The sequence below is a fragment of the Atta colombica genome, unplaced genomic scaffold (assembly GCF_001594045.1).
Source record: "Atta colombica isolate Treedump-2 unplaced genomic scaffold, Acol1.0 scaffold127, whole genome shotgun sequence".
NCBI lineage: Eukaryota > Metazoa > Arthropoda > Insecta > Hymenoptera > Formicidae > Atta > Atta colombica.
In genome coordinates this window covers 37,933-53,159 of record NW_017259214.1, presented here as the reverse complement: position 1 = coordinate 53,159, position 15,227 = coordinate 37,933, and the positions used below count along the sequence as shown (strand labels likewise).

The following is a 15,227-nucleotide window of genomic DNA, read 5'->3' as shown; positions in this document are numbered from 1 at the left end:
ATATATATATATATGTGTCAGTCAAAGTGTGGAATTTAGTAAATGTATACACTTACTCAATGTAAGCATTTATGTAAAGTTTTAGCAAAAGTATCAACTGATAAAAATGTCTGCTATTACTAGTAAATGATTTACTAAACAATATACACCCAAGAATTTCGATTCTTTCCCTCGGAAATTTTTACAAAAACTGAGAAATGATCTTAATAATCTTTTTACATCAATGCTCATAATCTGTGCGCGATTAACATTGACATAATTAAATCTTACATCTGCTTACAACTAAATTTAATATAAAGACAAAATAATTTGAATTTTTGGAAGTTCTAAAAAAATAACCGAGGAAAAGAATCGAAATCCTTGGGTGTACACATTTGCGATGACACGTTAGTAAAAGCATATTTCAAGTCGTCTCCGTAAGGCTGTAATCATATATATATAAGTTGTCGATTCTATTTTAGATATCAATCTGATGTAGCGAGTGCAGGTTAACTACAACGTGATTGGTGAAAATAGAACCGACAACCGTAACTGACAATCTGTAGTGTGATTATGATCTAAAAATAAACATTTTAATAAATACATACATTAACTAGTAAATGTACATTTATCTTAAATGAAAAGAAAAGAAGGCTAAATAACATTTTATTTTATAAATTTATGAACATATATAGTATGCGCAAAAAAAATGCGACTCTCACAACTAATACTTCAATTTAGTTAAATAAAATGAGTGAACGGAACAAATTCGATTGAAACACAAATATTTTATCCTACCAAATATTTATTTGATATGATTTCCTTTAACTGTAATCATTGCTTCAATGCAAGCTCGGAATCAGGAACAGACTTTACGGATATAAGCTTTAGACATATCCCTTCACGTCTTATGATTGCAGTCTTTAATGAGTTATTGTTGACATAGGAGTGAGCACAGCTTTAGTCTCAACAAACGCCTAAATGCTATAGAGAGTCTAGAGAGTCTTTAAGTCTGATGAGTTGGGTGGCCACAAATCTTTCGATCAAAATCCGAGAATATTCTCTTATAATCATTCTTGCGTTTTCTTGACGGTATGTGCTGGCACTCTATCTTATTGAGAGTATAGAAAACTTGGATAGTTTTTAATGATCCATGGCAAAAGAACATAAGAATGTTCTTGTAAACATCTGTTATTATTTTCAAATCACTTTGAATGAAAACAAGGTCCATTTTCTTACTAGAAGTTACAAGTCCAAACCATTTACATCCACCGGATGCTTAGTATGAAAGGAAAATTGTACATTTTCAAGCACTTCGGAAGTCTTTGGAAGACTGATATAACGATTAACTATTTGATACTGAATCAATAGTAAACATTTTTTCATCGATAAACATAATCATATTTCTCCTTTTTATAATGTACTCAATATCTTTTTACATCATTCTATTCATACTCCTTTAATGTGTTCGGTATAAATATAATAAAATGTCGTTTTGTATGTGCTCGGGACTTTGCTTTAAGATCCAATTTAGTCACTCTTTGAACAGTGCTTGCGCTTACATTTATCTTCTTTATCATTTTTCGCATGGAGCGAACAAGATTGCGGGCAATCTTACTGTTGATCGATCTAATAAGAGCTGAAGTGCAATTCGTGAATGACTACTGTCTGACTTCCTGGGAATTGAGAGCTTACGAATATTTGATTTGATACGGAATATAGTTGAACAGTAACAAGATAAATTTTTGATCTTACAAGCCGATAAATTTTTTGAATTGCTGTTTGGACGTGGAGTAAATCGTATCTTTTTCTTTGATGAACATTTTTAATACGATTTACAAGAATGTAAAATCAATGCAACTTTATTATATAATATATTAAAAATGGCGCTGTTATGCAGTAGATGGCGTTACTGCGTCATACCCAATAGAGATCCTATTGTAAGGCAAGGACAATCTAGGTTACAGTACTGTCGTGGAAAAACTGCCAGGGAGAATTCGGGAAGTACCGTCGAGTAACACGGTCCAATGGCGGATACGGATATTGAGAAGAACTTAATGTAACTGGCAATAACAGAATATACCTGGGAAGAGGGCATCGAGCAATAAGTCGATTACACTGGTTGAGAACTGAGAAATAAATATATTTTATTAATATAATTGAGAGATAACACGTGTGTCCAGAATGAACGCCGCTGAGAGACTCTCTCGTCACAGTCGGGACCGGAAGTGGCGTGACACTCGCATGATTCTCCAATCAGGGAAGAGATACGGTAGCAAAAGATCACTTGACGCAGGCGTTGCAGAACTATTTGACTAGCGATTAATCGTCAGCAAGAAGGACTGCGTGCGCATATGGCGCAGTGGCACAACAATGGAAAAATAACTGACTATTAAGGCTGTTTCTTACATTATAATCAGAGTTTGGCGAAAGCAGGCATAACTCTTGATTGGTTTTCCACTTTGATCCATTCGGTATTCTTCGGATAGCTTCGTATCCGACATTGTCGGAAAACAAATCCGAAGAAAAGAAAGAGATAGATAGCTACAAGCAGATAAATAAAACTTGTGTCAAAGAGGCTGAAATCGCTCCGAGATTTCGAACAAATATAAAATTAACAAATTACAATTGTATAATTCGATCAATTGATCAACTCAATTAGTTTCTTCAGTTATTGTCGTCACGTATTACCTGTCACGTTCTAAAACTTTTTACGCATGCGTTCATTTGAGAAAGTAATATTTATCTTTTTATTCACCATTTTTGGTCCACATTCGCCAAACTCTAATTGTAGAATCTCTAACACCCAGCAAACATAATGGTAATTAAAAGAGAGTTGCATTTTTTGCGCACTGTAAGTATTTATTTATTAGATACATGCATTTGCTATATATTAGTAAAAACATATATTGTGATATATAATTTTTTATACATGTTTAAGAAATTAAAATAAAAACTTAATGACACTTTATTTTATGAAAACTTATTAACACTTTACTTTATAAATTTATAATTCAATAAAAGTAGTAATATCAGACTTCAAAGAATAAATCAAAAGATATAAGAAAATGTGAGTCAACACAAGGTCTTCGTGATAAGTTCAATATATTCATAATTCAATTACACACGTTTTGATTACACACCTATAGATTGAATCCTCTTCAGTATACATTAAAGTACTGGATTGATATAAAATAGTTAAAACCAAGCCATCGTTACATTATTGCTCAGTATAAATTCAAAAACAACATCATCTGTGGTATCTCGTTGAATATTCAAAATCTATGTTAAACTGTTTATATGTTTATCTAAAATTATGTCAATTTTTTTTTAAATGAATTTTTTTTAATTCGAAATGAATATTTGAAACAACTATATAAATATAAATATACATATGTAGACTTACAATGAACTCCAGTTAACGATGTGCCATTATATAAGCTTACAATACAGATAAATTATATGATGTGAACTTGTAATACGTATGTTCTTATACATAAGTAAAATAAATAAAGTCAAAAGATGGAGGATCGATTTTTTTTTAAACAAAACAATATTCTAAACTCATCAATTCTTTTTAAACAAGTCAATAACGGATTTAATCAATCTTTTTTTGTTTGTTAATAAATATCGTCTCAGAAATTAGTCTTTTATTTAATGATTTTTTTTTTATCTAAGATTTTTTTATTCCACTCGAAATCATTAGAATTAATTCTATGTTCTATAATTACGGAATGTTGGGATATGTTTTTGTTAATATGATTGCGGTATTCACTTAGTCTTTAGTTTTTACTAGCAGTTAATTTATAAACATGTAAATATTTATTATTGCATACATTTGCTACTATTAATAGAAACATGTAATATTGCGAATCTAATTTTTTATGGTATGTTTATTGGTATGTTTAAGAAATTGAAATAAAAACTTAATACTTCGTATTAACAAAATAAAAATTTGATACTGATTTTGTAAGTTTAGAAACATAGTGTAAATACGTATTTTTAATATATATATATTTTTCAATAAAATATACATAATGTTCTTTAAAAAAATAAATAAATATTTTAATAAAAATAAATAATAAAAATGAATAATACTTTTCTATTTATTGTAACAAGTGCAATAAACTGATGGAACTTTGAATTACATAAAAATTTCTTTTTTAAACACATGTATTTTTTTGTATTGCAATGATATTTTTCGTAAAATCTTGATTTGTTCCACTAGATTATTCATTGGCTATTGTTAAGCTAAGAGATCGCTCTTCTATTATAATATTTTCTATTGAAATTAACTTCTCAGGACATACACTGAATTGAGATCTTGAATATAAATCTTTAAGAATCCCATTTTTTGTCTCTGATTGAAAATATTCATCATCTGTTTTTTCGATAATACATGCTAATATTGAACGCTAATATCTTCTGCCTCTATTTACATCTGACATTTTAATTCATACGGTCATTCCTATTTTAACTTAAGAATGGAAAGCATTAGAAATCATTCGCTTTGCTTGATTTTCTAAATTCGCTTTAGTTTCTTCTATATTGCTTTTAATTTTCATGTGAGAGCCAAGTTTACAAACATCGATATTAAGGAAATTAAAAGATGTCTCACATATTTTACATGTATTTTACTTTTTCAAGTTTTGTATTTTCTTTCTTATCTTTTGATACATCATTTTGTAATATATCTTCTAATAGTTCTTCTGAAGTTCGCCGGTTCTTTTATTAGCAAAATCTTGTCGCAAAGCTCTTTCTAATAACACATTTGCTAATATGTTTTCTTCTTGAATAGAATTTTCTTGCAAATTGTTTTTAAATATATCTTCTTGTTGCATTCCACTTTATTGTAAAATTTTTTCCAGTTTCTCTTCGCTATTCTTGAATTCATTATCTTAAGGTAATGAATGAAACAAGTCCAATTTTTGCTGGCTGTCCAAATATTGCCTCATAAGGAGTTCTTTTAACTAGCACTAGCTTTATTCTTTATGAATTGTACAAAATCTAATCTTTTGTTCCAATTACATTTTTCTCGCTGCATCTATGTATTTAATATAATTTCAATATTTTTTTTTGCAATTTGACACTGTCTTGAAATTGACTGTTATAACTTCGAAAACTACCTATGTTAGACTACCTATTTTAGATTCCCATCCGAGTGCCACTCAAGTATCATTTTTTTGTCTTTATTCCTCGAATGTTATACAAGGATAACTTGTGTTATTTATAAATAGCATTATATATTCTTACAATTATATTGTTATAGGACTGGAAATGGTAATAACGGTTCCACGGCTCCAAAAGAAGCTGTTTCTTCGTCTGGTAATGGAGGTTATTCCACCTCATCACCATTACCAGTTAATACTATTATAGATCGTTCGAATAACTCTTCACCGCAACAAAGGCATCACTCGCCTACGCCAGAAATAGTTGGATCTGATGTAGGTAAAACTAATTCATCAGAATCTACAAATACGGGAATTGTCTCGAAGTGTAATATAGCCGTGGAGAAATCGGATAAAAATATAGAAGCTGCCGGGAAAAATCAAAAGGATAGCAGTATGGAAAATTTGGAGAATATTTCGGTAACTACTTCTTCAGCGATGTCTAACGCTAATATACCAGCACCACCTGTCGAACTTCATCCTAGAAAGAGAAAAATGAAACCTAATAAAGAAGCACAACAAGCTGCAGCTACGGTTTCTGCTAATGAAGCGACCGAGGCTACTAGTACGGGACCAGAAATTCATCCACATGATCAACCAATTACTAATTGCTACCAGCTATTTCTGAACATTAGAAAACAGGCAAAGTATCTTTTAAGTTTTTAATAATGCATGGATCTTTTTAAACTCATATTCAAATTTATAATAGCCATATATCTATATAGTACTGAAGACATGCTGATCAATACATATGTACATAATTATATTATTATATCCACTTATATTATGCCAAAACATTATTACCAACTAAATTTGCTATTTAACAATTTCTATTTTCGATTGTTACTCAAATTATTTAATATATTTCAGGAATAAGGAATTTTTGATAATTATACCGAATAGAGGAGTCTTTTCCTATGACCTTGATCTTGATATGTATTGTCAAGATCATGATCCTGAGTAATCTCCAGCAGGGTTTAGCTCGTTATTCGTTAAAAAGTTATTAAGAAAATTAAAAAAAATCATTTCTTTTCTACTGCATAGAATAAAAATTCTCTACTTTAAAATAAATTCTTGCTGAAAAAAACAAAAAGTAATTTTCATCTCCCCTCTGCTTTGAAGCGTAACGACTTTCCTTTCGAATGTGAAGTGACTTCTACTCCATCTTCCAAGTTTTAACCGTCGCTTGTTATCCATTAAAAAATTATTAACAATCAAAGTAATTATTTTTTTCGTTTTGTACGAAAGCTTTGTATGTTGGATGACTCTAAGCAAGTGGGAGATTTAAGGTGGACTGATTAGGGGAATACAATTTTCTATGTGAGGTATGGTCTATTCCACCTCTCTCTTTGTTTAGGGGCGCGACTTTCATACGAAGCGACTTCCACCCTACCTCCTCCTCTGTCCCGTATAACTTTCCACGCGAAGCAAATTCTACCCTACTTTCCCCTTACTACGCATGATTTTCCACACGAAGTGACTTCCACACACTTCCTCCTTTATTACGAAGCGCACGACTTTCCACGCGAAGTGTAGAAAGGCGTGCATCCCTATGTGTTACTATATAATTTCTTATATAAGAAAATAAAGTTTTCAAAGAAAATTTTTGTTTTTAAAGCAGGAAATATATTTTAAAGTAGACCATTTTTGTTCTATATAATAGAAAACAGATGTTATTTTAAAAATTTCTCTTAATAATTTTTTAACAAATAACGAATGACGGCTAAAATCTGTTGGTTGTTATTCAGAGTCACAATCTTGACAACATATGTCAAGGTCAAGGTCGTGAGGGACTTCTCTATTCGGTATATTTATCCAATTTTTTTGTATTATTTTGTACTAAACTCTCCTTTTTCATCTTAAAAAAATGATCAGATTTAAAAGGATCCAAATTTTTTTATTACTATTTTAATCCATAGTACTAGTTGTATCTTTATGATGAAGCATGAAAATATTTTGAAAATTTAATTTAAAAAAAAATGCCTATCTATCGAGTCCTTCTGTGAATTCGTGCCTAATAATTACATACAGGAAACAATAAATGAAACGAAAATTTATTTCAAATATTTTAGTATTAATTTCATTCATTTTCAGGTTAATGGCTTATATATTTATATATCTTATTTTTTCTTTCTAAATTTAGAAATATAAGCTGCAAAATGTAATTATTCATTATTCAATGCAGAAAAGATAAAAAAAAATAAAAAGAATTAAGGAAAAATGTAGCAAACTAATAAGAAATATATTTTTTCTTAATAATAAAAAATATTAAAAATTTTTTATTAAAAAATATTTAATCAATATTAAATATTGGATCTATTTGATCGTGAGAGAATACAATCCATGTGAGAATATAAATCAATAAAATCAATGTTTTTAATATTTTCCCACATATGCCGATTATTGCGAAGAATATTACTAAAGCCTCAGTAGTTTAAAAGCTTAAGACGCCCGTACGGAATGCAAGACATCCGTGTTCGATTCCCGGCTACGGTAATATTTTTCGCAATAAGAATTATTTACAGATTTTAATATGTCACTCAGTATTATTAAGATCTATCTATCATTCTAAGATACGGAAAAGCATCAAATTGTTAAATTATTATAATAGATTTATTTATTTCGTGAAATTATTGTGATAGTTTAATAGAGTTTGGGTTTCAAGACCAAAAAATCATTTCAGCAGTTTAAAGGATTGCATACGTATAAAATTCACACAGAATTATATTAGCATTTAAGATCCAGCTAAGATCATCAAAGGCATTGATTTTATTGATTAAAAAATTTTTTTTCTGTAGATGTATCCGATGATATATACTTATCATACTTACCTATGTTTCAAATAAAAATTCAAGGTTTTACTACGCTCTTTTTTTCTTTCTTTTTATTTCTTTTTTTTACTTGTACTGCATTGAATAACGTGCAATTACATTTTTTTATTTCTAAAAGCGCAAAGACCATCCTATTCATCATACGGAATTTGTTTTAAAAATTTTAATTGAAATAAATAATTTTCTGTGTCTGGAAAAAATGGATGACTCATCTGACATTTTTTTGTTTTTCTCGAAAACCATAAGTTAAATGTTAAAAAGATTTTAAGTAACAGTTTTTATTTTTAAAAGATCTGCTCAATGATGCCCTATATTCCCATTAAAAATTTCAGATTTAACTCAGATATACATACTTCTGATAATTTCCAAAAAATCAAAATACATTAGATAGTTTATAGGTAATTCATTGGTAATGAAATTTTTTTCTCAATTTCCGATTGTTATCCATTTCCAAAAGAAAAAGATATGTGTGGTCTATTTTATCCTATATATTCTTAGTATCAAAATATTCTAAGTATAATGTGCTTTTAAATATATTAGAAATTTATTGCTCCTTTTAAATTGTTAAAAATATATAACATATTTTTATGAATTCTTACGCCGAAATCAAGGCTTCTTTAATTTAATATAAGAAATTTATTGCTCCTATATTTTTTAAAATGTTGTTAACTTTAAAAGTTAATCAGAGTTCGCGATAAAATAACTGATACGATTTATTTAAAATAAAAATAAAAGATATAAAATAGATTTCAAAAATTTATTTAAAATATAAAGTAAAAAATATATATCTTAAATAAACATTCTAACACAGAAAAATTTGTTATGATTTTTGTTTATTTCATTTGTTTATTTTTATGATGTACATTTCAGTTTTCACGTATAGCTATAGCTATTATAATATTGAATAATTATTGTAATATTATGGTACTTTATGATGGCATTCTTGACGCTCATTTTTAACATTAAAAACTGCTCACGTGGTAAAAATTGATATCAAGTGTCAATTTTGATTTATCTTAAAATGAATATCAAATGTCAGCATGAAAAAGTGACTATAATAGTTATTCAATACTATGGTAGCTATAGCTACCATACGTGAAAACTAACGTATATTAAAGTAAACAAAATCATAAAAAAACTTTTTTGCATAGAACAAGACCGCAAATACTTATCGCATAATATTAAAGTTTGAGTCAATAAAAATTTTGATTTTATACATTTTCTCGAAAACTGAAAGTTAGTAATACGATAACGTCGCACTTTTGAGGATCAACAAGGAAGTTATCTTTCGCACGTGTCTGCTTAAAAATGCTTATATTGATGATTTTGACACGGAGAAAATTTTGGTCATATATATAATATGAAATATACTGGATGTTAAAGAAGCTTTCTTAAAAATCTTAAAAAGTAAACATTTCTGAGAAAAATGTTTCATACAAAGGTTGTGTGATTTAAAATGACCTATTTACTGATTTTATCAATTTGAGTGGCGCCATCAAGATCAAATCAAGGTCAAATCGATTTTTTTAAACGAAACACCTTATTTTTTAAATATAAGTTAATTCGTAAAGACTTTACTAATTACAAAGAAAATAAATGAAATAGAGCAATAGGAGTCAGGCACGATAATTGTTGCGCAAAACAAACAAAATGTAGATACAACATAAAAGTCTTTATTAAATAACTCGCTAAGATATCTATCCATTCCGACTAGAGGCAACTCTACATATACATTCTGCTTTAATTACACACATTCACTGCTTTAAAAACACAAATTTACTGCTTTAAAAACATAAATTCACTGCTTTAAAAACACAAATTCACTGCTTTAAAAACAAAAATTCATTTTAAGTACACAAATTCTTTGCATCAGAAATAAATTTGTATTTTTAAAACAGTGAATTAGTATTTTTAAAGTAATGAATTTATGTTTCTAAAGCAGTGAATTTGTATTTGTAAAACAGCGAATTTGTATTTTTAAAGCAGTGAATTTGTGTTTTTAAAGCAATGAATTTGTGTTTTAAAGCAAAGAATTTGTGTTTTAAAGCAAAAAATTTATTTTTAAAGCAGAGAATTTGTGTAACTCTATTGATTGACAGATTTTCTAATCTGAATATCTGTCAACTTTAACAATTAATATCTTGATTTGCAGGACAGAGCGACATTTTTTTTGCCAGATTCGTTTTATGCAAAAATGCGTTGAATGAGATTAATTTTTTCAATATCGGAGGTGAGGCCCCTAAACTCAACAATTATTTTAAATTTTTTATCAAAAAGTGATAGTGTTTTGTTTATAGTTGTTTGTAATGCACCGTTTAAAAGTTACAATGTGTTAATAATAATTAAAAATAATTTTGTCTATTTTTAAGGAGATCTCCTACATTAGGAGATCAAAGACAAAGTGTTCTTTGGTATTTTTTTATTTTTCAAAAGGAAAACTAATATTTATCGATTTCAATTTTTTTGCACGTTTTAGTATAACTATTGTAGAGTACAAATTTTTATGTGAAAAAAAGTATTATAAATAATAAAAACATAAATATTTAATTTTGCGCTTCGCCACGACATTACAATTTTGTGCACGATTCTAACGGCTGTAATTTTAGCCGGAAACAAAAAATAAAAAGATATTTTTAATTTTTATAGAATATCATTCTAAATAAACCTAAAAATTTTAAAAGTACTTATATAAATAAATTAAAATTTTGAAAAAAAAGTTACGATTTTCATCAGATTAGCAGTCGTTTGTTTATGCAAAAAAATTGTGTAATGTATAATGTTGATTTTTATTTAATTTATTTTTTAGATTCATCGGATGGTTGACTATTAGCTAACTATTAATCTTATAAAAAGTCGATTGATCAAATACTTTTTTTTCAATCGTGTATACAAAATTGAAGAAAATCCAAAAAAAAATAGATTTTGAGAAACGCATTTAAAGTTTTTGATTTAGTTTTTGAATGCTTACAATGCTCGGAGGCTAATGTATTATTCTATAGGGGAGAGTGACCTAAATCCGTGTTCCAAATAGAACTTTTTTAATTTAAATGAATTAAGTTAAGCAGATTTGTGTACTATTTATAATGTAAAATCCTTTATTTATAATATAAGTCACCGAACTGTGACAGCAGTTTGACAGTTCTCTGTCATAACATTCATAGATGCAAATATGTATTTTCAGCCGTCGTGCGAAAATTTAAGGAAAAACCTTGATTTAAAATAAGATAATTAAAGAGTGTAGAATTTAAAAATATCATGCGTTTTGTGATCACTTTTGCGATTTATTGAAAATTTGTTCCGAAGTTCGAAAGATCCGTATCCAAATCGGACAGTACGCTAGATAAATTATAAGCCTGGTTGTAGTTCTGATGATCGACCAAATGGTCCAAGGAATTAAATCAGTAAAATATCATGAGTTATCAGACTCACAATTGTCAGATTAATTAAGTTTTATTGATTCCAATTCTAATAAAAAATATAAACTATCAGTAATTTTTATTTAATAAAATTTTTATCTTTGACTGTTAAATTGCTACTCAATACTAACAAAAAAACAAATAATAAAACTCAGGTCAATACATTAAACGAGCTATATTTAGGTGTACTAAATAATATTTATTAATCATAAATTATAATTTTCCGACGATAAGTTTCAATACGTTTCAACTATATTTAGTTCTCATCAGCCACAGAAATACATAAATATTCATCCAAATGTCTAATTATATTAACATATTATGAGGAACATCTCACATTCGAATTACAATAGATAATATAACAGATTTCTAAGAATCATCTCACCTTCGTGTTACAAAAGACGGTATATCGCAACCATATCATATGTAGTCAAACTTGATAAAAATAAAGATGTAATGAAGAATGATTCCGAATCAATTCATCGGTTAATAGCGAGAAAGGGCAGTCAGTATGAATAAATGAATAAATTCTCGTCATGATGTAGCTTGATGTCAAATCATATAAAAGATTGTATGTATCCTTAATAATATTGGTAAAAAAACTAAATACAATAAATTATCGTCAAAATTGAAACTATAAAGATATTAAACAGTTTGTAATTTAAAAATTATCTTTAGCACTTAAAATATGATAAACCAATAATAAATTATAACTTTATGTACTTATATATAAAAATTTCATTAGAACAAAGGCACAACGCGAAACATAAATAATAAACGCTTAAATTTATAATGTCAATTAACAAAATTAAATAATTATGGAGGAATAAAGAATAAAGGTTATGCAATACTTACATTAATATAAAGGTAAATATAAAGGTAAACAAATTATACATAATGGCAAGTTAGCAGCAGCTATAAATATTGTAATATAGAATTTAGAATCGGTATATTGCCTGATGCAAGACCGATCTTAATTGTGAGAGAGTATAAACGCAAATGATACATATGTTAAAAAAGTCAAAAGACAAAAGAATTAAGCGCTGTCATTTTTGTTATTATTAGCAATTAAACATATAAACATACAAACTAACAAAAATACATTAAAATATTTTAAAATTCTAAAAGTCCATAAAAATAGGAGTGTTCGAATAGTTCCAAATTCGATCGGAAAAAGCGTTTTTACATTTTTCATTATAGTTCAACACAGATGAGAGATATGTCAAAATGATCTGAAGCAAAAATGAATGGAATTAAATGATCTCTCCAACGGCACCTTTGATTTTACGATCGGACTTTATTTACACTTTGTTACTAAGTGTAGTGATAGCAACTCTTGAAGAAGGAAAATCATCCCTATAGTTTGCTGTGCGATTGTTCAAAGATATAGAAATTAAGTTTTTCGCAGACAAGTTTTTAGAAAATAGCTTTTTGCAAAAAATAATAAACATTTCAGGCTCAAACTGGGACGGATTTTTTCATTATAATGAAGGCTACATTTTACAAGAATTTCAAAGCTTTGCATTCAAATCTCGATGATCAGAAAGTGAATGAAAAAAAAGGTCTTTTTTCGATGACTTTTATTTTTTTCAATTTAATTAATAAACCGATCTTAACATTTACATTTTATTTTATATATCTACATTTTTCATATGGAACTTTCTTCCATATAATCTTTCATTCTGTAAGCGAAAAATCCGTTTTTTTGCAATTAACCGAATTTTTTTCGCATATTTCTTACGCGAGTCACGAATCTCAAATATGTACATTTCTTTTTTGCTGGCTTTCCGAAACTTTTCAGAAGAGAAGTGCCAATTTACAAATTTTTTTCTGAAAATAGTACCTTTTAGAAATAGTATCTTTTAGTCTAATTCAACTGGACTATATTTGCAATTTGATTATATATGCTTATAATATCAGAATAAAAATTTATTCTATTTTTTATTTTCATTAAATTAATTTCATTCAACAATATTCATTTTACACTTGTATATTCTATCTGATTTCGGAGTTATGAAATCAAATAGAAGTGCGGATAGAGAAAGACAAAATAAAAAATGTAACACATGAATTTTTAATATTCTTCACAGATTGAGAGAAGACGAAAGGGCTTGTTCCCAGTTCAACCAAAACCTCCTCAAGGTTTTAAGGATTACTTGATGAATCGCTGTACTTATGTATTAGCCGGTAATGCAAAAGAACCGAATGTTAATCCACCTGTTGGTTTACACGGAGCTATGAAAGATCTGTATGTTGAACAAGAAAAAGAACGATATCGTCTTAGAATGCAACATGTGGTTGAAAAAGAGAAATTAGTTTTGTCAGTGGAGCAGGAAATTCTTAGAGTTCATGGTAGAGCGGCTAGAGCACTTGCTAATCAATCTCTTCCCTTTTCCGTTTGTACAATTCTTAAAGATGAAGAAGTATATAACGTCATTACTCCTGAACAAGAAGAAAAAGATAGGAATGCAAGGAGTAGATATAATGGTAGACTGTTTTTAAGTTGGCTTCAAGATGTGGATGATAAATGGGAAAAAATAAAGGTAAAGATATAATTAGATAATAATAGGTAAAATGGATTAACACATATAAAATATTATCTCTGTTACGCATGTTTTTATTGCAATTTTATTGGCCAATTTTAAGCCAATTTTTCTAGTAAAATTATCAAGATATTCGCAGTGATTAAAAATGAAAAACTTTTTGAAAATTTCTTTCAAATAAACTTTCAAATAAAATAAATGATAGAATTATATTTTTCAATTAATCTCGAGTTTTTACCACGTATTTATACATTTTACACTTGATTAATTATAAATATATAATATTGAGAATAACCTTACATCATATAAAAAAAAAAGTTTTAGTCGAATTAGCTGAAAATGTGATATTTTTTAAATTAAAAGATGTTCATTAAAAGTTTTCTTAGGCAAAAATTAGCTTTACTAATTATCAAAAATTAGCTCTAGCACGATTTGAAAATTACTATTTTGGATCTGAAAGTATTTATCTGCTAAATTTTTCATTTTTGGATAACTGCTATCTTAATATGCAGAATAATGAATCAATTTATGTAAAAGAAAACACAGTTATATATTTTAAAAAAATATGTAATTTGCAAGTATTGCAAATTGTACAATTTTTTTTTTTAACAACTATGTACTTTCTCTTTATATCAATTGATTTATCTCATTATTTTATACATAAAAGTGTTAAGATACATTTATCAAAAAATGAATAGTTTAGTAGAAAAATATATTCAAAGGGAAAAGTCTGATTAACGGGCAATTGAGAGCAATAAATTATTGTTCTCAATTGCTCGTTAGTTATTTTTTAACTCTCTTTTTTAACTCGAGATATTTTTCAGTCCGATTGAATTCAAAGTAGGTAGCATTTTAAATGGCACTAGAATAAAATCTATCGTTTTTTGATAGTTTTGCCTAAGGAAACTTTCAATCAGTATCTTATACAAATATCACACAAAATATCACAGCCAATGCGATTGAAATAATTTTTTTCATAATTAGTATAGGATATTATTTCATAATTAGTTCTTTAATGATATTTGATTTTTGTATATTTTGTATAAGAGAAATTTAATTCAGCATCAGAGAAATTTTTATCAAAAAACCTATTTCTTAAGTTAGGAAAATATGCTTGAAAAGACAATATACTTGCTTTTCTTGTATGACAACAGAAGAGAATTGTACTGAATATATCTAGCTTATTATATTGAATATATTGCATTATATGATAATAATATGTATTGAATATATGAAGTTTATTTAATAGAGCAACCATTCAATAAGAATGAAATTTCCTATTTTTTATTT

At 27.7% G+C, this 15,227-nt stretch overlaps 1 protein-coding gene across 4 annotated transcripts in view; it reads left to right on the top strand.

Moving 5' to 3' along the window:
* Nucleotides 1-15,227, top strand: part of LOC108684197 (serine-rich adhesin for platelets) — a 32,966-nt gene that overhangs the window by 17,321 nt on the left and 418 nt on the right. For all 4 annotated transcript variants that reach the window (XM_018188366.1, XM_018188367.1, XM_018188363.1 and 1 more), the window contains exons 6-7: nucleotides 5,249-5,789; nucleotides 13,485-13,937. In XM_018188366.1, the coding sequence (XP_018043855.1) occupies nucleotides 5,249-5,789; nucleotides 13,485-13,937 (994 nt within the window). The remainder of the gene's footprint in view (nucleotides 1-5,248; nucleotides 5,790-13,484; nucleotides 13,938-15,227) is intronic.